The 21,228-nt window shown below is 40.5% G+C and overlaps 2 protein-coding genes across 6 annotated transcripts in view; one reads left to right on the forward strand and one right to left on the reverse strand.

The window, feature by feature from the left end:
• Positions 1-327: 327 nt before the first annotated feature.
• Positions 328-18,558, forward strand: pdzd7a (PDZ domain containing 7a). 4 transcript variants are annotated; one of them, XM_035992217.1, is made up of 17 exons: positions 328-664; positions 1,146-1,328; positions 1,594-1,841; positions 2,507-2,644; positions 2,746-2,920; positions 3,383-3,559; positions 4,102-4,249; positions 5,573-5,633; positions 6,394-6,918; positions 8,482-8,637; positions 9,101-9,273; positions 10,265-10,356; positions 10,464-10,555; positions 10,716-10,802; positions 12,474-13,145; positions 13,506-13,606; positions 16,959-18,558. In XM_035992217.1, the coding sequence occupies exons 3-17, from the start codon at positions 1,649-1,651 to the stop codon at positions 17,133-17,135; spliced, it is 2,967 nt and encodes a 988-aa protein (XP_035848110.1). In that variant the 5' UTR covers positions 328-664; positions 1,146-1,328; positions 1,594-1,648; the 3' UTR covers positions 17,136-18,558. The 4 variants fall into 4 exon arrangements, with proteins under 4 accessions (XP_035848110.1, XP_035848109.1, XP_031161657.1 ...); XM_035992216.1 differs by having other exon boundaries at positions 1,146-1,841; XM_031305797.2 differs by having other exon boundaries at positions 329-664; positions 1,146-1,841; positions 10,734-10,802.
• Positions 18,307-21,228, reverse strand: part of lzts2a (leucine zipper, putative tumor suppressor 2a) — a 41,105-nt gene continuing 38,183 nt past the window's right edge. For both annotated transcript variants that reach the window (XM_031305833.2, XM_031305824.2), the window contains one exon: positions 18,307-21,220. In XM_031305833.2, the coding sequence (XP_031161693.1) occupies positions 21,038-21,220 (183 nt within the window). In that variant the 3' untranslated portion in view covers positions 18,307-21,037. The remainder of the gene's footprint in view (positions 21,221-21,228) is intronic.

Consider the following 21,228-nt stretch of genomic DNA (forward strand, 5'->3'; position numbering starts at 1 on the left):
TAATTAAAACAACCCTTATGATTCCTGGGTGATGAGCTGACTTGAAAATTAGATAAATATCAACTTTAATCATTTTGGAGAAATTAGGTCATATATGATTAACAATATTTAAACTTATCAACCACACCAAAAAATTGAAATAACGAAGCAACGCTAATACAAAAACCATATGTTCAAGGTCAAGGTTTCCTGTTGTATATTGACTTGTATTAATATGACGAGATTGGGATCTGCACTATGGATCTGCATCGAAGTTGTGATATGACAATATGACACATCTGACCCCTTGGTGGGGTTGTTTACCCACCTTACAGGCACGGTGAAGATCCACAGCTCACTTTCTCCACATAGCCTACACCTCTCTGCAGTTTTACGGAAAAATATGGACACATTAATAACCTGAGGACAAACTGACACAGACTTGAGGCAGTATTACTGTAATATAAGTGCAATTAGTGTACTTAATTATAACTAGTCCAGCGCTAATGGCTGCACAGCTGCAGAGGCTTATGTAAAAGGCTTACAACTCATAAGACAATGATTGTCACCTGGAGAATGACTGAGGTGGCACTAATACTCCGGAGGTGTCCGATGATGCGTCAGCGAGGCGGAGCAGTGAGCGTCTGTCCGAGCTCAGCCGACACAACATGGACACACACAGCAGGTACGCTCTCATGCTTTTCTGTTCACTTTAGTTTTAACGCTCATGATGTTACAATTGTTTTACGGGCGTTTTGTACAACTTGTGGTTGAAGGGAATCAACAGGAAGAAGTTTAGATCCAAACAAGACGCGTTGAAGTTTACCGACATCGCTCGGAACAATGTCAACAATTAGTAGTAGCTTACAGAAGTTTCGTTAGTTAGTTATAGATGATAATTACCGACCAAAACGATGCCACTTGTTTATGTATGCTATCTCTTACTCGCTGTCCATGGTGCTGATTTATAGAAAATCACACGAAGTAGCCTAATAGTTCAACGTTACTTCTGTTGACACAATTTAAAAAGCGATATTCAATTTGATTTGTATTCTATTTAAGATCCCAGGCTATAGGTCATTACTGTATCATATAAACTAGTTTATTATCCCATCTGGAACTTCTGAGCCCACATTACTCACCACAGCATATGTTCTTCAAAACAGATATCCATTTAATTAAACATGACCCGAGGGGATCACCATGCACCGCTGACTTCTCTGCAGACAGGCCAACAGCCTCTCAGCTGAAGCAGGGGGAACAAGGTACCATGGGTTCTATGGAGATGGATTCAGAGGCTGCAAAGGAAACTAGTGGATTATACCAACTTCTTTAACCTACAAAGAAAGGTCCACAGTTCAATCATGGATCACTACTTCTTGCCATTGCTTTTAAATTAATGTTAGTTTGTTAATTCAGTTGTGGCATTTTATTTATGGTCTGAAACTGGTTTTAATGAAGATCAGGGATGTTACCTACATTTTTATAAGTTGCCTGCTCCAGTATTTCATCATCTACTTTGGACCAACAAGTGCAAAAAAAGTTCCCCACAACATTTGTCCCCTACCTCCGTTCCCTAAATCCCAGGCTGCATCTCTTCCATCCTGACAGCAGACACCAGATATCCTCCTGTCTGGATGACTAAGGAAAGTATTGCCAGACACATAGCATGGCTCGCTCCTCTCATCCCTCTGGCTGGAGGGAGATGACAAATGGAGGGGGGAACCCCCACTTCAACCATGGAGGCCAAACCGGGGGTTCCCACAGCACCACGCGCTACATGCTAAAGAAACAGCACCGCCACAGACATAGGTCCTCCTCACCCATGGGCAGGGTCATTCTCATTAACTCACCTGTTGATGGTGAGTTCACAATCCTCTGTTACCATGGTAACACACACATATTAATATTAGATTAGAGTTTAGAGCAAGCCAATGTGTTATTAATAATGCAATATACTGTAGGTACTAGAGAGGAAATAATTAGTCGATAAATTGTTTCGTCAATCAAATTGCTCATCTCATTTTTTAAAGCAGGAATAAAAATTCAGAGATGTGTAAATATTTGCTTGTTTTCTTATTCTTCTATGATGGTAAACTGAAAATCTTTGAGTTTTGTGATCAGAACAAACAAGCAATTTGAGTACTTCACTTCTGGCTCTGGAACATTTTTCACTATTTTCTGACATTTTATTGACGAAACAATTCATCAATGATTTAAGAAAATAACTGACAGATTAATCAATAATGGAAATAATCATTAGTTTCAGCCTTAGTAGATACTACACAGGTACACATGAATATCTCAGTGACTCATGGTTGAAAAATGTCACACTATTTGGAGGAACAATGAATGAATGTTTCTAGTTTTGTCAAGAAGTTTTTAAAAATGTATAGGTGCAAAAATATTGATGTTTCTGTTCTCTTTACCCCACAGTAATTGAGTATCAAGAATTTCTGCAAATTATTTGTTTTTCATTCAATTTTGAAATGTCTTTCTTTGTCTGTCTTTCTTTTCTGTTTTGCAGGAGGGGATGACAGTGAAGACATTCACACAGTGACAGTAGAAAAGAGTCCAGATGGGCGTCTGGGTTTCAGTGTCCGCGGGGGTTCTGAACATGGACTCGGCATATTTGTCAGCAAGGTGGAGGACGACAGCTCTGCAGGTTAGGAGGCAAGCTTATTTTTCAGTGTGGGGCATGTGGTCTTCTGTTTCCCTGTGACATTTACTGTAGTGTATCATGCTGAGTTCCACCTGTGTCTGCAGCGCAGGCTGGGCTGACTATGGGCGATAAGCTGGTGGAGGTGAACGGGGTCAGCCTGGAGAGCATCACCATAAGCAGCGCTGTGAAGGTCCTGACGGGCAACAACAGGCTGAGGATGGTGGTGAGACGGGTGGGCAAGATCCCCGGCATCCGCTACTCCAAGGAGAAGACCACATGGTGAGGCCAAACAGCTCAGAGGTGCTGCTCAGTACAGGTTCTGCCAATGTGAATACAGCTGCAAAAAAGGGATATTTTGCATCTAATCTACAATTAAATATGTATTCTACATAGTTAATTAAACAACTTTACCAAACAGTAACTGTATATTATGACTGTACTTTGCTTATTATTATGTAAAGTACAGACTACCACCTTGTTGTTATCGCCACTGACCTTTGCATGGCCCTTGTTTTGTGAAGTCTTGTCACTTGACTGTAGCTCACACTGGTAATCTTTCTTTTGGGATATACTGTATCTTGGTTTCATGTGGCAGCAGTGGATGGATTACCGCTCTGACCTTTATGGCTGTTTGATTAACCACTACTGACAGGCCTGAGTGCAGAGGAGAAAGAGAAAGCAGTGTATGTGAATGTTTTCATGCGTGCATATATTTCATCTTTTGCATGTGTTTGTGTGTAGGGTGGATCTGATTCACCGGCGGATGGTGGTGGAGGAGAGCGGTCGCACACCGTCAGAGGCCAGTTCAGACAGCGCTCTCCGCAGGATCGTACATCTCTTCACCACATCAGATGACTATTGTCTGGGCTTCAACATCAGAGGAGGCAAAGAGTTCGGACTGGGAATTTATGTTTCTAAGTATGAACCAAGCGTGGTTTGAAGCACATTCGGCTCATGGTTGTTTTTACACCTGAAGAGGCCATCAGCATCAGATAAACAAAATGGTTCAGGGTGGTGCAGTGTGTGCATGCAGTGGAGCCCAGCTTCAACCCCCCTGTTGTTTAATTAATTAAATATCTATTCATAATTTCATCTGCAGTTTTTGTTTTCTTCTTCCTGTTTTTTTGCATTTAATCAAAGCAACCAGGCTTTATTGCTTTATTGGTTGTGGCAAATGAATTATGTTGACTTCATTGCCATTACAACAAGTGGTTAAGAAACTGCCGTGATGAGCTTGTAATGAATATGGATAAGACACATACATCTAGTAAATGCAAAATATTCACTATACTTATATCACAATTAAATATAGAATAGAAAATGAAATAAGTGTTTTATTGATATAAGAAGTCAATTATAAGTAAGTGCCTTTACCCACTGCTCAGATTTAATAGATGTCTATATCTCATGTATGTATGTATGTGTGTGTGTTTGCATGCCTTTATATATTTTGCCTTCAGGTTGGACCCGGGTGGGCTTGCAGAACAGCATGGCATCAAAATGGGCGATCAAATCCTTGCAGCCAACGGGATCAGCTTTGATGACATCACCCATAGCAATGCAGTTGAGGTCCTGAAGAGCCACACCCATGTCATGTTGACCATCAGGGTGAGCGACAATTTACAGATAAACTTGAGGTCAAATTACAGTAAGTTTGGTCAAATTAATAAACCTATACCAATCAATAGTTTTTATATTGCTAATGGATCAAATGATTATGTGCAATATGAAACGGGGTTGTTTGTAATGACGAGCTGACAGAGAATTATCACCCAACTTTGCAGTTCCCCTCAGCTCTACGGCACTTTTTAGCCTCTTTAACCTAAATGTTTTAGTTTTACCCGCAACGTCAGTGTTTTGGTTCACTCTCACCGCGCTCATCATCCATTTTTTCAGCTAAAAAGCTCTAAAAACCCACTGTACACTACCTGCTCAGCACCAAACAGCAGAAAGTTAGCTACTAGCTGATAAACATAGTGGAGCATTTAGCAGCTAAAATGTGAAATAGGAGTTGGTGGAGAACAAAACACAGCTAAAAGGAGATTTTAGATATGTGCCCCCCATGTTCCTTTACACATCTCTCGTGCAGTGTCTTGTGGCAGTGTTAATCATTTGCTCAGGTTTAAACATAATTGATTGGGGGCTTTAAGTGCTTTGATACAGTAATAATTGTTACAGCGTGTTAAGCAACAGTTCTTCTCTGGAGGGGACAGAATGAGCCTGCACAGCAGAGCAGGCTGCTGGCTTACAGCCACTGAGTTCCCTTATGTGTGTCTGTGTAAGCATGCATGTGTGCAAGGCTGCGCCACATAACCTGTGTCATTTTCAGGTAAAGGAATTGTGCATATGTTTGTGTGTATGAATGGGCACGTGTGCAGTGAGTTTGAGTACTCTTTTAGCTCACTAACATTACTGCATGCTCATTTTACTCCTCTGATCTCAAGTTCCACGTGTGAAAAACAGCCAGGGACAACGTTCATTATTCAAAGGCGGTCAGGGATCAGGTTATAATCAACAGAAAGCTGAATTTTATATCTTCCTTCTGTCCTGTATTAGCCCCATTTGTGTGTCACACACAGTGGAGCTAGTGTTAATGGAAAAGTTTGTGGAAAATTGTAGATGTAACCTTGCTACATCTGCGCGTCTTCTCTTTGACCTTAAGCAATGTATTGGTGGGACAGTCTCTTAAAATAGACTTGGGAGGCTATCGGAAACTAATTGCTAATGCAAAATGGCTCCTTTCTTTAAAAACATTGCCTAGAGCAGTGGTGTCCAACCTTAAACTCATGCTTAAAGCTTGAGTTGTTTAGGAAACAGAGATATTCTACTTAATATAAGTACGTATAAGGTGTAGACACATGTGCAATTTGTAGTTTTGTTGTTTATGTTCTCACTGAATATTAATATTATCATGTTTGTGCTCTTCAACAGGAAGCTGGGAGATACCCTGCATACAAGGAAATGGTGGCTGAATACGGCTGGCTCGACAAATGTATGTTGACTATCCCAAAATATGATTTTACAAGATGGAGTGTTAAAGATGAGTGTAAAAAGACATGATGACTTGAGTAGTAGTGCGAAAGAATCACCTGCATTAAACTCAATATTACAGAACAAAATAATGAAGATGTGACCTGGTGATTAGGAGTTTTAAAATCTAATTTCCGTTTGCAAAGCCACATGTTTAATTCTACTTGGAAATCTAATGAAAAAAGTGGAACAGTGGCCACATGTATCCTGCTTATTCTAAAACCCTGTCATTTAATTTCTTCTCAAATTCCTTGTTTTTTAGTTTGATATGAGTACTTCTGAACACAGCCAGGGATTAATTCAGTGTACTCAAAGACAGCTCAGTTGTTTGGAACAGAGCATGACCTGACATCTGTGTCAAGATGCAGAGTCATTTTGGAGTTTCATTAAAAAAAGAAAGACACAGAATAACTCTGTGGGTTCATGTTCTGTCTCTCAAACGTTTAGAGGATTAACAGGACATGAGGGCAGACAGACTTTAATCTAAACAAAGCAGACTGTGTAAAATAAGGAAATTGATCTTCCTGTGCAAATCCTATTCACTGTGTTACCTAGCTGTGGTGTGTGTGTGTGTGTGTGTGTGTGTGTGTGCTTGTGTGCGTGAGTGTGTTGTGCTCAGATATAACAATTGGACAGTTTCATAAGGTATTGCACTTGCATAATAATAATGAAATACACACTAATCCCCATACTTCATTTTAATTATGGATTGTTTTCGACAGTGGCCAATGGGGGCCTGGCATCATCCTCCCAGGGTTCAGACTCCAACTCCTCTGCCTCCTCGTTGTCCTCCAGCACCCCTGTCAGCTCCCTCAGTGGTCTCTCCCAGGTCCTTTTCCCTCCTGTCTTTGGCTCCGGGATGGTAGACGTCGCCATCTCCACAGAAGACCGCTCCCAACGTCAAAGCAGCGCCGAACGAACTGCTGACACCGCCATACAGACCGACCTCCACCCTCCATACTACTTGGATCACATCTCCACTAATGGGTTGTACGCGGACAGGGTGGTCGCCACAGAAACCAGCCGGACTGTAGGTGCCACAGTGCTGCTGAAGGACACACTCATACGTGGGAAAGGGGAAGGGCCAAGGGAGATGGTAGGAGCTGGGGAAGGAGGGCGGGGACGTACGAGGACGTCATCTGGGGACCAGGAAGTAGTGAAACCCTCACCTAAGACGGCAGCGCTGATGGCCCTGAGCAGACCACGGAAGCCAATCAGACGTTCTCAGAGCCACATCATTGTGTCAGGTGAGACCTGCAGTCTCACTGGGATTGTAAGGATTGTAAGGTCGCTTTATAGACTTTAAGGTCATATTAATTAAAAAAGGTTTTTTTGTATTAGAGATAGACTGATAAGTTGGCTCGGCTGGTATATCAGCTGATATAAGCTTATTGCAGATATATCAGTATTGTTGTATATGTCGGCTGTAAAGGAACAAGAATTTGCAGTACAAAACTGGCAACATATGTTTGAGGTAGGCAAGTCCAGTATCAGTCAGGCTGTACTCTGTGATCGGGCTGGGCAATATATAACGATATTATATCGACATCGATATATGACACAAGTGTTGTCTTTTCCTGGTTTTAAAGGCTACATTACAGTAAAGTGATGTACTTTTCTGAACATACCAGACTTATTAGCTGTTTTATTTATTGCCTTTACCCACTTAGTCATTTATTGGTGATTATTTTTCAAAACTCTCATTGTGTTAATATTTTGTGAATGCACCAACTATTGACCCTACAATATCGCCGCAACATCAACATTGATGTTTTTGGTCAAAAATATTGTGATATTTGATTTTTTCCATATCGCCCAGCTCTACTCTGTATCGTGGTTGTTGATTATAGTGGTAGTATCCTCCATCTCAGTTGAGGAATCAGCCACAGCACGATGAGTATTGCAGCCAAAATCAGGTTAAATTCTTCAGCTGATTTATGTGGCAGTACCTGCATTCCCTGTGTAATGAGATCCACTCTCAAATCATCCAGAGATGTTTCTGCAGGCCATCTGTCAGTTTAATGACCCCTCATCTTTCTATCACTCCAGGAAGTAAACAAGAACATCCAGGCTCCACATTGCTGATTTAAGCTCCGGACACAAATTGTCCAAGAGCACAAAATTCAATGCAGACTCATGATTAATCACCGTCCCTTACTCTCACTTGTTGTACCTCTGTGAGAAATGAATAAGAACAAGCATATGGAGAAATATCTCATCCAAGCCTTGGTAGGGCTATTGAGTTATTAGCCTTTCCTTCTCAATTTATCCAGCTTATTCATACCTCCAAGTCCTGGCGGGGGCTTGGGGTGAAGCTCAGGGCTGATTGGACATTTGTTATGTAAGCTGGAGCACTTTGCTGTTGTGCCTTCAATAGATAGGGGTGTGTTCAGGTTGGTGTAGCTGCAATTCATCAGTATTACTGTGTTACTTTCCACAGTGGCAGATTTACTGCATTGAACAGCGGAGCTGACTGGAAGAGAAATGAACAGTCTGTACTCATAGCGGAGAGTGTGTATCACCCACTGTTATTAGCCAACAGCATAAAGCAGTACAAAGCCTAATGAATTATGTTTTTAACACCATACACAGATATGCAGAATTTTCTATTCTTGCTATGGGTCAACACCACGTATGGAAGATTTTCCTATGAGTTAGTCGTTTAGGTAAATACTTGTTTGCATTTTTTTATATAATTTAGCAAGTGTTAAAATCTGTCATTTGGTTGGGAAAATGTATCTGTATTGACTACATATGCTGATTTAGAGGGACTTGAATGCTATTTTGTCTTCCTCTTTTTCTACCTTTAGAGGAAAGACAAAAGAAGCAGAGACAACAGAAGGAAAAAAACTCTGGAGAGGGTAAAACCAGCCTGCAGCGATCTAAAACCTTTGTCAACCTGTTCTTTAAGAAAGACCGTAAAGAGAAGAGCCCATCCAAGTCATTGTCTCACAATGCAGACAAAGGTGAGGGCATGGTCACAAGGCATTATTTTTACTTTCCAGGCACATATTCTGCATCCCACACAGCAAAATATACCCTAAGGTCTTGACTGAATTGACATTTTGTTTCACTTCAATTAATATATTTGAATCCCTGAATTAAATCAGAGAAATCGGCAGCAAGTCAGGTCTGGAACCAGGAAAAATACGTAGCATCCTGTTTCAGATTATATTTTTGGCATTTGGGGGGTTACAGTTCATCACAGTAGCTATTCGCTCATTCCTTTGAGTTCTTAAATTTACATCAGTTTTGGCCATTGGTGGTGAGATGGGGTGGGAACCGACAAACATCAGACATAGAAAGACTTTGGGACTTTTTGCATGGACATCTCTGGGTTTGTGAGGTGAAATCTTATTTTTGTATGAGTGTAAGTGTCTCATGCCATCCGCAGATGCTTGTTTATTTCAGTTTGCACTAATTCCTTAGATAAGGAGCGGGGCCGTCCCTTCCAGCTCTTGACCTCCCCGAGGGAAACCCGTGCTGGGGTTAAAGATAGCAGCCCGCTGCCCCGACCAGAGACCCTGATGCATGTGGAGGACATGGCAAAGAAACTGCTCAGCCATGATGAGGTGGCTGCTGTGATGAGACACTGTCGGCGGGTGAGTTTCACACCTCAGTGGCACTCTCCTGTTTTTTTTCCTCCCACTGAATGAAAACCAGCCATATTACTTGCAGGCTTAAGTGTGCAATATTGTTCCCTGTGTTGTTCAGTGTGTCCCTTAGTCAAAGATGCGTCTGGCAGTGGCTGTGACAAAAGACGGATTTGGCCTGTCATTTATGATTAGGATCAAATACCAGCCATCATTTGATCCCCTTGTGTCTCTTGGGCCCATCTCACACTTAGTGGCCAATTTCAGGGGATCAGCTTCTTTGCCAACACTGCAGAAGATACCAAGTCTACTCAGAGCACAGTATGACTCACAATACAGTAATTAAACACCAAAGACTGAAAACAGCAGAGTGCAGTGGTGTTCTTGGAAAAGTGAATATTTAATGTACATGCAACATGTCAGAAGACAACCCAACTCCCAATCATGAAAATGAAACAACTTCAGTTAAAAGGCTACTCCAGCAATTCATTATTGCACTTCCATAAAGTTGGGGGACTCACAAGAGACAAGATAAAACAATTTAAAAAATGGTAGAACTTGATGTAGCAGAGCCAGAGATATCCTGACTTTTAGTCTCACAGTGGATCATACATTTCCCAAAATGCACCTTTATAGTGTCCATCATTAGATACTCCCTTCCTCCTCACTTCTTTCAAACCTCACACCTTCAGTTTGCAACTCAGACTTACTGTTAAAGACTCAGGCACAAGACAAGACAACTCTAATGACATTATTAAGACATCATCAGGGTTATTTTTTCAAACTTTGGAAAACTCCTACCAGAGACACAGAGGACATTATACGGCTGTTTTCACAAGCTTAGTAGTGGTCTTTGTGACGAGTAAACTGTAATTGGTGGAGTGCCCTTTAAAAAATCAGAAAACAATCTGATAGAAATCTGTCTATATACACTACCACACTTGTTGGCTCTTGTTATTCTTCTCCTCTAATTTGTGTACCTATCTAATCTTTCTCTCAGTTTTTGTCCGACAATGTAATTGAGGATTTAGTGCGTCCGCTTTTGGCCATCTTGGACAGGCCAGAGAAACTGCTACTTCTCAGAGAAATAAGGTGAGATACATATATGTAAGTATATGAACAGTAAAATACTGTTTTTCTGTATACATACTGTGTAACTATGTGTTAATATGTATGTAACTGACTCATTTCCCTTGCAGGATGCTGATACCTACTACGGAGCTGGGTCGGTTTGACAGCATGGTCATGCCCTTTGAGCTGGAGGCGTACGATATTCTCAAGAGTCGCTCTGGTAAGCAGAGGAATGGACCTAACATCACTTTCCTGATTACAACATACACATACATTCATACTTTCCTGTTTGCATGAAAGAAACAAAAGAAATATAGAAGTAACAAAAAGCAGGTACACAGACCAAAGGAATTAATGGAAAATAAACGATATATCTTTAGTTGTTTATTTCTTCTTAGTGCGTTCTCCAGCTCTGCGCTCCCCTCGCAGTGGAACCCCTCGACGTCACCTCATCACCCCAATCCCAGGTACATTCGCTGTATCTCTTCCTTCCTCTCACCCTTTCTCTTTCTAGACAGCACCTCTTTCTTCTGACTTCCTCTCTGTCTGATTGATGTCCTTTCTCTGATCCCAGAGCAACATGAGAGTCATAAGGGGCTTAACTCTCACTTTTTATCTCCTTGCCCTCCCACTCTTATAGTACCTGGCTCATCTCATATCTTTAGTGTCAAACTGAAACACCTGCAGGCACATACCATATCCTGTCACACACACACACACACACACACACACACACACACACACACACACACACACACACACACACACACACACACACACACACACACACACATACACATACCCACCTCCTGACCTCATAAAAAACACACTTACACACACACATTGCCATGCACAAAATATCTCAGGTTTCCTGTGCCTGCGCTGAAGCAGAGGCTTGTGTTACATCTCTGTGGCCAACAGAAAAGACTGAGACGAGCCTGGTTGGCCACTGTGTCACTTCAACAATACAGAGATGATTTTATCCTTTTTCTCATCCAATAGTCATTTGAGACACAGTCAATAGAGTCTAACTTTAGACTGACTGCAGCCATCTCATTTTCTAAAATCACAGGTTCGTGGTCACAAGGTCAACATCATTATTTCAGTTTGGTGCTCTGCCTCACAAATAAATTGTTTTGCAAATAAATGATAAATATAAGATGACAGCACCATTTCAAAGAGCTTTTAGACAGTGATGTTATCCATTTGTTCCAACAGTTTTCCTTATATTACAGTAAAATTGTGAATATTTGTTCTTTCATGCTGCTGTTATCCCTTAGAATGTAGGCTTATTATCATTATTTCATTTCAATTTCTATTTGCAAATATTAAAATGAAATCAAATCCATATTTTGTCATTCAGGCAGTGTAATGTAAAATCGTCACCCACTGTTTGCCTTTCAAAGGACACCCTTATGATCCTTGCATGAACAAGCTTGTTGGGATGTTTTCGTGGCATCAGTATTCCAAGTAATGTTATGTAACCCTTATAGGTTACGATGTTGTTTACTTTTTATAGTGACTTGCCCAATTGAGGAAGTAAAATGTAATAACATAGAAAATGTAGAAAAGTCTGATGCGGTGAGAATGCTAGAAGGTAGTACAGCTTGAGCTTGTTTTATCCTCAGGATTTAAAGGGGGACTCCTTTTACACATCAACGTCTGTTTAACGTTACAGGTCTTGGGTAGTACTAACATTACTGCACATGTGAAAAAAAACTTGTATAAAGCCTTTGGTGGCTCCAGAGGAAGCTGCGCAAATTCAGCGTCGGCTGAGGCTGAAGACTACATGTTTGAAAATGAAAAAGCTTGAGGCTAGCGGCCCGAGGCTACATTAGTTGCTACTAGCATAACCAAAGATCTTAACCGTCTCTGGCATAACGCACCTGAATATCCGACCCAAACTGTTGCATTGTGGGTGATGTAAGCACTAGGTTTTGAACATGGTTTTGAAAAAGAAGAAGAATGTGTGTTTTTAAACCTTCCATTGTGAGTTCAATGTTAAATCAGTGGAGTAATCTTTTAACTCATGCTGAGCAGCTGCTTTTATTCTGAATAATCTAAAGACGATCTGCAGAAGTTCTTAAAGAAACATCTACTTTTGCAGGGCTGAACTTACTGTTTTTATGTTTGTCCAGACTACAAGGGTGGGTTCCACCTCCAGCCGGTCCAGGACACACTGCGGGAGCGTCAGTTGATTGAGGAGTTGGAGAGATTACGTTTGTCCAGCCAACAGTCAGGGCATCTGCCTCCATCCCGTGCCTTCACCCCTCTGCTGGATGTACCTCTGGACAACTATGCCTCCTCTACTGTGCGATCCCGCTCCCTGAGCCCCTCACCCACCCACAGCTTCCTCCTCACAGAACCATCACACAGCACCCAACGTGGGCGCCAAACCCATCACTCCCCAAACAGAAGAGAGAACAGGGCCTCGCGGTATGACGATGTCTCCTTGTTGTCAGTGTCTGACCGAGGAGATGTGGCTCCTGAACGAGGGCGGTCACCTGTGAGGAACGGCCATGGGAGAGCAAGGAGGGAGGTGAGTCCTGACAGCATAGATGACAGAATGAGCAGGCAGGAGGGCTACACAGAGGTCAGCGTACAGGTTCCTTCACAGCTGCAAGGGAGAACCCCTTTGGCTGATGTGTTTGAGCATGAGAGAGACAAGAGTCCATCCACAGGCAGAGAGAGCAGTCAGCCGCTAAATGGACATTCACAAAATGGTCATGGTGTAAAAAGAAGAGCAACTTTGCCACCTGAGGAGTATGAAATTAACACTTTGACCATCTCTAAGGCCAAGCAGTCATTGGGTGAGTTCAACAAATAAATGCATAGTTTTCACTTTGATTTAAGTTTACTTGATTTGAATTGATTGATTTATTTAATTGTTATTATTCTTAATCTCTGAACAAGTTTGATCAATATGCCTGCAACTGCCAAATTACTTTTTTAAACTGTCCATTTCAAAGTATTCATCCTCCCATATCCATTACATCACCAGTAGAGGTCAGGGTATCACTTACTGTACTACTAAACTGAAAGGAGGAGTTGAATGCTTTAATGATAACTGAAAAAACCAAAGAGTGTATATACATTATTAGACTAGTTAGAACACAATACTGTCAAGTAATCCCTCGGTTTATTAATTTATTATTTTCCTGTATTTACAGGTATTAGTATCTCTGGTGGTATAGAGTCTAGAGTCCAGCCCATGATAAAGATTGAGAAAATCTTCCCAGGAGGAGCTGCATCCACGAATGAGGCTCTAAAGGTGAGCCGTTATGGCAGAGACAGGAAGAAACACCTCAATATATCACAAAAATGGGTGTCAATTGAAAGGCAAAGGGCTGAAAAAATGAAAAATGATTACGAGTCTTAGCCTTGTAACATGTTACAACATAATTACATCTTTTCACCATAAATGTTGACAATGTACTTTAGTTTCCACATAACACCCTGATCCTGGTTGGAGTGTATTGTAAGTACCTGTCAGACCTCTGTCCTGTGGTTATGAGTTGTTGCTATAAGTAAGCACGTCTATGATGGTGTGCAATGAGGAGTGGAGACAAGAAGAGTGGAGAGCCATCTCAAGTAGCCCATCGCCTCCATTATTTATGAAGTACACAGGTGCTGGTCTGCTAATGTATTGGTAATATATTGCCTGCACAGTAACTTAACAGTTGTCTGTGATCTTGGCCTGATTCACTTAAACACACATGATACACACACTCATTCACTGCAGTTTACCACAAGCTAATTCTAGACCAGAGTCAAAGATACAGCGGTCACACAACACTTGCATTAAGATACTTGAAAAGAAGCTAAACAGCTAGCTATAAATATCCATGCCTAATGCCTGATTAGAGTGTCAAACATAGGGGGGAACCAGTGTCTGCTCTTTTTTCATATTCAAAAAACTTTCCTCTTACAGTCCCTGTAGTCACACACATGCCTGTGCTCATAATCACACAATACACAGACACATGCAGTGCACCCAATCTTGGAAAAAGGAAAAACATAAAGAAAGAGAAGAACAAAAACTGAGAGAAAGCAAAACACCAGTAACAGAGCAACAAAGTGACAGGAATGGCAAAGATGGAGAATAAAGCAGGATATTGGGGTTTGTGAAAACCAGAACCTGGCAAAGAGAGACAGATTGGAACAAGACTTAGCCACGCGATCGTGTCTGTGAGGCTGTATTTAGACACAGTGGTACTTTGAGCTGAATGCTAACTTCATCACCACAGGTATTACAATTAATCCTGAGGGCAACATGAATGTCTGTGTAGAAATTCATGGCTTTCTATCCAATAGTTGTTGAGACATTTCACTAAAAACCATAAATGTCAACCTCATGGTGAAACCTAGAGGAAAAATCAGGAAATCACCAAAGTCAGTATGATTCATCCTCATAAATGACCAAGCCAAATTTCATGGTAATCCATTAGGTAAATGTTTAGACATTACACAGAATAAGTGAAAAGTTTGACCTGCCGGTGACGCAAGAGAAAAAGTCTGAGGATGATCAAAGTTAGGAGGATTCATCCTCCGAGAACCATGAATAAATATCATGGGAATCCATTCAATAGTTGTAAAGATATTTTAGTCTGGACCAAAGTGGTGGATGACTGACAAACTAACATACTACTGCTAGCAAAATCAGAGAAGTTGTTGCTTAGTAGACACATATCTATGACTACTTTCCAGCACCCTACTGCTATCTGTTGTCTTCACGTCCCACCTCACAACTAGGCATGTCAACTCACCAATATCAGCTCCCTGACTCAGTGCTATCACCCCCTACTCTGCAGATGGAAGTGAAACCAGGGCAGCTCTGTGTTGGTCTCCTTAGACCCACATGATAACGTCCAATCGGTGAAGAATGTTTTGTGTGTGTATCTGTGCGGCCGTGTGCACACATACTTTCCTGTTCATTAGACTCTCCCACCTGTCTTTTGTCAGCGGAAATCTGGATGTGAGTGTGTCATTTCTGCATTTAACTGGCTGTGTAAGAGGATGTAGTAAATATTGCAACATGTGACCACTGAATGCACCTGCCTTTTGTGGAAAGAGTTGGTTTACCCACAATATATTTACATTTTTTTTTCTTTTTCTTTGTTTTTATTGGAACTTGCATTTAGCAAACATTTCAGGGACAGATATCTCAAAACCTGAACAAATGTTTGGCTAGATACCATTAGAAGTAAATGAGATAATATGGATTTTGGTATATTTATTAATAATTTTAGCATCTATAATGAGATGTACCACTATTGTTTGTGCATATAAATATACAGTATGTCTACTCATCTATATAAATAATAAATTACTTTCTATTTTAGCTTACTTATTTTACTAAATGTATCTTACTTTTATTGTATAATTACTCATTATATACTTACATTTATTACTCTACTGATTTTATTGTTATGTGGTTGTAATTTCTGAGCAATCTCTGGCACAAGAATTCCTTTCAGGATTAATAAAGTTCTATTTTATGTTACTATAGAGATTTCTCTTACAATAAATAAAATAGAGAGCCAATACTTCTCCTCTCCTTAGCTAAATAATGTAGTTGAGTTTCTTTGTAATGGCCTGGTTAACCACATTATGAACTATTCACTGATCCTTCCATGCAAGCTGTAGTAATTTTGACAGTCTGTGTTATTTTTGGATTATGACGTCCATTGGCTAGAAAAGAGGAAACCTCATAAATGCACTCCATAAATGGCCGTAAAGAGGATGGGGCAGATTAGGTTTCGATCTATTTAATTCAAATAAATTACTTTTCAAAAATGAAAAAAAATCACTTTTAATCTCCTCTTTGGTTAAATGGATCTAAATCTTTTGATACTGGAAGGCTATAAGGATATTGGTGAACATCAGACTGTCTGATGAGCTTTAAGAAAACCTGTCTGGACAAACACAGGGCAGCGCATGTCGAACCTCCTCCATTACAAATATGTTTGACCCATAATAGATCAAATGCAGAAGTGCAGAAAGAAGAAAAAACAAATATCTTTGTGTCTAATCACTGGAAAGGAAAAGGGAAAAAGACAATACAACAATAGCCATCGGCCTTGCGTGTTTCTGTGCTATGTTTTGCTAACCTTTACTGAGGTTGAGCACATGAGGCAGGTGCATCCTCGTCAAACGTTGATGACATCAGAGGAAGTTTCTCTCCTCAGGCCTCCAAAGTTTTGCCACTCTCTGCTCGCATCCTGCAGGAAACAGCGAGAAAATGGTCCCTTGTGTGTGTGTGTGTGGTTGTCTCAGTGTATGTTCTTTTTTTGACAACCTTGTGCTGAAGTGGAAACTTTATATGTGCACTAGTGACGGCCTTCAGTGTGAATATATTAAACTAACGGGAGAGCCCCAATTCTCTCTGGCATAAATCAGGTTCCCGCCAAGGGACACAATCACTGCAGATTTATGGAAACTGTCCATAAGGGACGGATTGCTACAGAAAAAAGAGATACAGAGGGGGAGGAAAACATACAAAGATGTATGTAATCATGAAATATGAATACTAATCTTATTAAATATAAGATATTTATAATCTTATTCTTTGTTTACACAGAGTTTTGCATGTTAAACCTTTTACCCTGTGTTTGTATTTGTAGGCAGGGTATGAGCTGTTGGCTGTGGACGGCGAGAGTCTGCAGGGAGTGTCTCATCAGCACGCGGTGGATGTTATTCGCCGAGTGTTCAGCAACAAGGCCAAAGAACCGATGGTTTTTGTGGTCAAGGTTCCCAAGGTCCCTAACACCCCTACAAGCCCCAGGAGACCAGCAGACTAACCTTTCGCCGTACTGCAGTTTGGGCATGAAGGACACCAAAACCTGCAACTCCTGTGGGAGTGAATAAACTACAGGATTCACTCCTGAAGAGGAGATATGGGACAGGTACATCTCCGGTCATAGCGGAGAGAAATGGATGCACAGAAGCATTTGTCCTATGAGAGAAAGAGTTATGATATGTCAAAGAGAATGCATGTTGAAGCAGGTTTTTGAGACTGATGCAGTAGGTTATTTATCAGGATAAAGATTGTTATAGATCCCTTTTGCTACGATGAAATTAAGTGTGTTGCAACTGTACAACTTTTATAACATTCTTAGTGTTTTTAGCAAACATTTTACTAAGTGCATACATTGCACATTAACTGGACAAAAAATAATAATATGTGTTTTGTGATAAGATCACATGGTTCATGAACTCCTCCTTGGTTGAAATTGTGCCACTGTTTGACACGTGGCATCCTTGCCGCGACCTCTGAGCACTGTCTGATTGTGGAGCCAGTGGTCTGCACTTTTTTCAGTTGGAGCATCTCCGTCCTGCAGCCCCGCAGGCCTGCCAGAGGGAGATTACCCAAGCCTGAGTTATGAGATTTATAGATTTATACCCAGATTAAACCCCTGTATTATGTCAAAACCGATAGTTTGGGTTTAGTGGATGTCTGGGGGGATTATTACAAATTGCTGCTCAGTATTTTTGTGCTGCATTTTTCTGGCAGAAGTGCTTGTGCTCTGGAGCAATCCGCCACTTTAGAGGCTTAATTACACCACGCTGTGGACTGAGCTTATGCAGACATGTGGAGGAGCTGGAAAAACATGTCAATGAGAAATGCAGGATATGAAGGCCAGTGTCAGAGTTTAAATCAAAGTAGGCTAGAGGAGATATGGGCAGCAAAATAACTGGACTATAGTGTGCATAGTGCCTTACTTCTTCTGCAGATGGCCAGTGGGGGAAAACATTAATAAATATTACACAAATAAGTGCTAGAAAAGCTCAAGGGGAAATGTTTAAATTCAGACATGCTATTAAATTTAAAGATTAAATTGAGCGTGTCTATGCCTTTGAGTTATTATAAAGTGCTTCAGGTATTTGACTTAAATTCAATAAATGCTCATTCAGTATACGTTACTCACACTTGATGTCTTTCAGGTAAAAGAGCACATCAATCAACAGTAATTTTAAGGTGTGACAACTTGTTCTTTAATTAAAAACAGTCATTTGTACAAGACATGTACACAAAAATATACATGACAACTAAATTATGAATTACTGAAGACACAACGTAAGTAAACATAAAAACAAATTGCACACAAAAAGTTGCGAAAAATGCCACAAAAAAGAAAATGTGTTACGTTGCTTTGGTCTAGTCACAGTGGCTACATTTGAAATAGATATTCTGTCTAAATAAAAGACAATGTCACTCTGTTATACTATTAAGTGTTTTACATATTTACACAGAAAATGGTTATGCAACGATCAAGACAACTGAGATGGGAGGGAAAAACAGAAAAACGGTTTGCATCACCTGTGTTTGTTGTTAATCTGTACCTGTGCTGCATCTGTAGTGAGTGACTACTAGTGAAGGTTGAATTGAAATTCCAAGTATAGAAAACATAACATTTCCTTGGTTTGCATCAGCTCGGACCTCAACTTAATGAAGAAGTCACTCAAAAATGACCCTTCTCATGCTTTTATAAACTAACAACGTGCACGAAACCCAACAATGAAAACGTGAATTGGTTCGATATTATGATACTGAAGATCAAATGAAAGATCAATCAAAATGGAGAGACAAAACTGAGCCTAAAATAAAAGCTCCCGACTGTTTTATCAGCTGCAAAGTTTGGTCTTAGACTATGTTTGTGTCACACAGATTATATAATGTAAACATATTTTCATGCATTACATATTAGGTGCACTCTATGCTGCCGCCTCCATTTAAAACTGATCCATCATTTGAAATATATATATATATATATATATATATATATATATATATATATATATATATATAAGTCCTTTTTACTTTGTATATTAAACCCACACTTATATCAGTACTACAACAAAATATCTTCAGGTGCTATATATATATATATATATATAAAAATATACAACATCTCCTCCATTATATAGATTTCCATTTAACTATTATTCCTTGATATAGACTCTTTGTAAAATAAAAGTTCTCAGCCCACTATTTTCCCCATAGACACCCGCCATGCTCAGTGTTATACAAAGCCCTGCATATACAGTGAGAAAACAGCTTCAAATGTGAACATGCTCCCAATCGGTTTATATTTAGGGCTTTAATGGCCAACCTGCCATAAGGACATTCAGAGCTGGAGCTACTGCATCTGAAAAATTCTCATCTCACCGCTATGTGAACTGGCTTCTTCTGAAATCTAATATAACAAAGACATGCAGAGATGCCAGTCTTGCTACCTGTATAGCAGTCAGTGAATATTATAGTCTCGGCGAGACTAGGAAGACTTTAAAAGTGTTATTTGGCTTTGGGCTGCCAAAATCTAAATAAAGAGCACTAATGGGAATGAAGAAGAATAAACGGAAACTCTGACATAGCATGCCTTAAATCTCTCGGTGACGACCAAACTGAAAGAATATGCTCCATTTTTAGTTTCCTGATACTGACTGTTATAAAAATAGTTGAGTAAGAAGCAGAGACAGAGATGGAAAGAGAGAGCAGACATAGAGACAAAGGCAGAAATAGAAAGAGAAGAGGAGAATCAGCAGCATCCTGGTGATATCTCCCATGCTACGGTCTGCTTCCAAGTGCTACATAATTGAAAAATGTAAATGTTTATGTCAGAGCTTGCTGTGTTGTCTGAATGAGTTGACACATTGGTCGAGTGCACCAGCATGACTGTTGGTGGTCTAGAAAACATAAGCACATACATACATAAGCAGCTAACCTTTAGGCGTTTGGTTTCTGTGGTTTGGGAAATGAGAGATTAGGATGTCCACATGTGAATGTCAAAACTGGTTTGTTGAAGTCTGATGATTTACTCCACAGGAACGACAGCTGTATCTCGAAAAGTTGTGCAAAATGATACCATGTTGCCTTGGTGAGCAGATTCTTTAAATGCCAGTGATGCCCATTTATACTGCATTTCCCTGGAGTGATAACAGTCACAATACATTCTTTTTCAAATACACTCTGCTGAGGAAATAGAGCACAAGAACAAAAATATTCTCATCCTTTGATGAACTGCTGATCCTCTGAACACCATATAATATAACCGGCAGATGTTGTAATAGATGGTTGGTTATTTTCCTTTCAGCATTTACTTGGAGGACTAGTGCAGCTGTTGGGGTGATGAGATCATCAGTAATAGCCAGTAGTGGCGGTGTTGATGGGACTGCTGTCATGATGCATCATTACCTGCATGCTGGTGGCTGGGTGTTTAACCTTGTGTGCTACTGAGAAAGGTATGACTGCACTTTGACCAGACTGCTGTGCCTGTAGTAAAAAAAATTTGCTTTACGTTCCCGACAATTATCGATACCCTGATATGAACGTGGTTTGAGGAAGGAACACTCTCTTCACTGATTTTGCTCCCACAGAAGGAAATAAGTCTTTGTGCTGGCTTTGTAGTGGAATAAAACCTGTTAAAAGCGCCGGAAGGGACACCTTATAGGGATTTATTGGAGTACTTGTCTGTTAGTGGGAAGTAAAAATGCACATTTGGGAGATCTCCCTTTTGAGAGTGAAGAGTGGTGAGTGCTCGCTCAGTGGTCCAGGGAAAGCCATGTTGAAAATAGTGCAGTATTTGGCCTGAAGTTCAATGTTTGGTTTACATCCTCTGAGTCTTTTGTTGTATTTCCATGTTTCTGTGTATTACTGTAAGTGTGTGTGTGTGTGTGTGTGTGTGTGTGTGTGTGTGTTTTTTTAGATTTCAGTGGCGGTGATTTCCTCAAAGTGGATGTCGTTGCTGCCATTGTGAACCTCATAGTCCTCCATGTCCCTGTTCTCCAGCTCCAGACTCAGCTCCCTCATCACTCGTTCGAGGTCCCGGTTTCGACGGTACATCTGGATGTAGTTCTGCTGCAGCTGTTTCTGGTAGCGGATTACCTGGGTGG

Source organism: Sander lucioperca, chromosome 15 (assembly GCF_008315115.2).
Source record: "Sander lucioperca isolate FBNREF2018 chromosome 15, SLUC_FBN_1.2, whole genome shotgun sequence".
NCBI lineage: Eukaryota > Metazoa > Chordata > Actinopteri > Perciformes > Percidae > Sander > Sander lucioperca.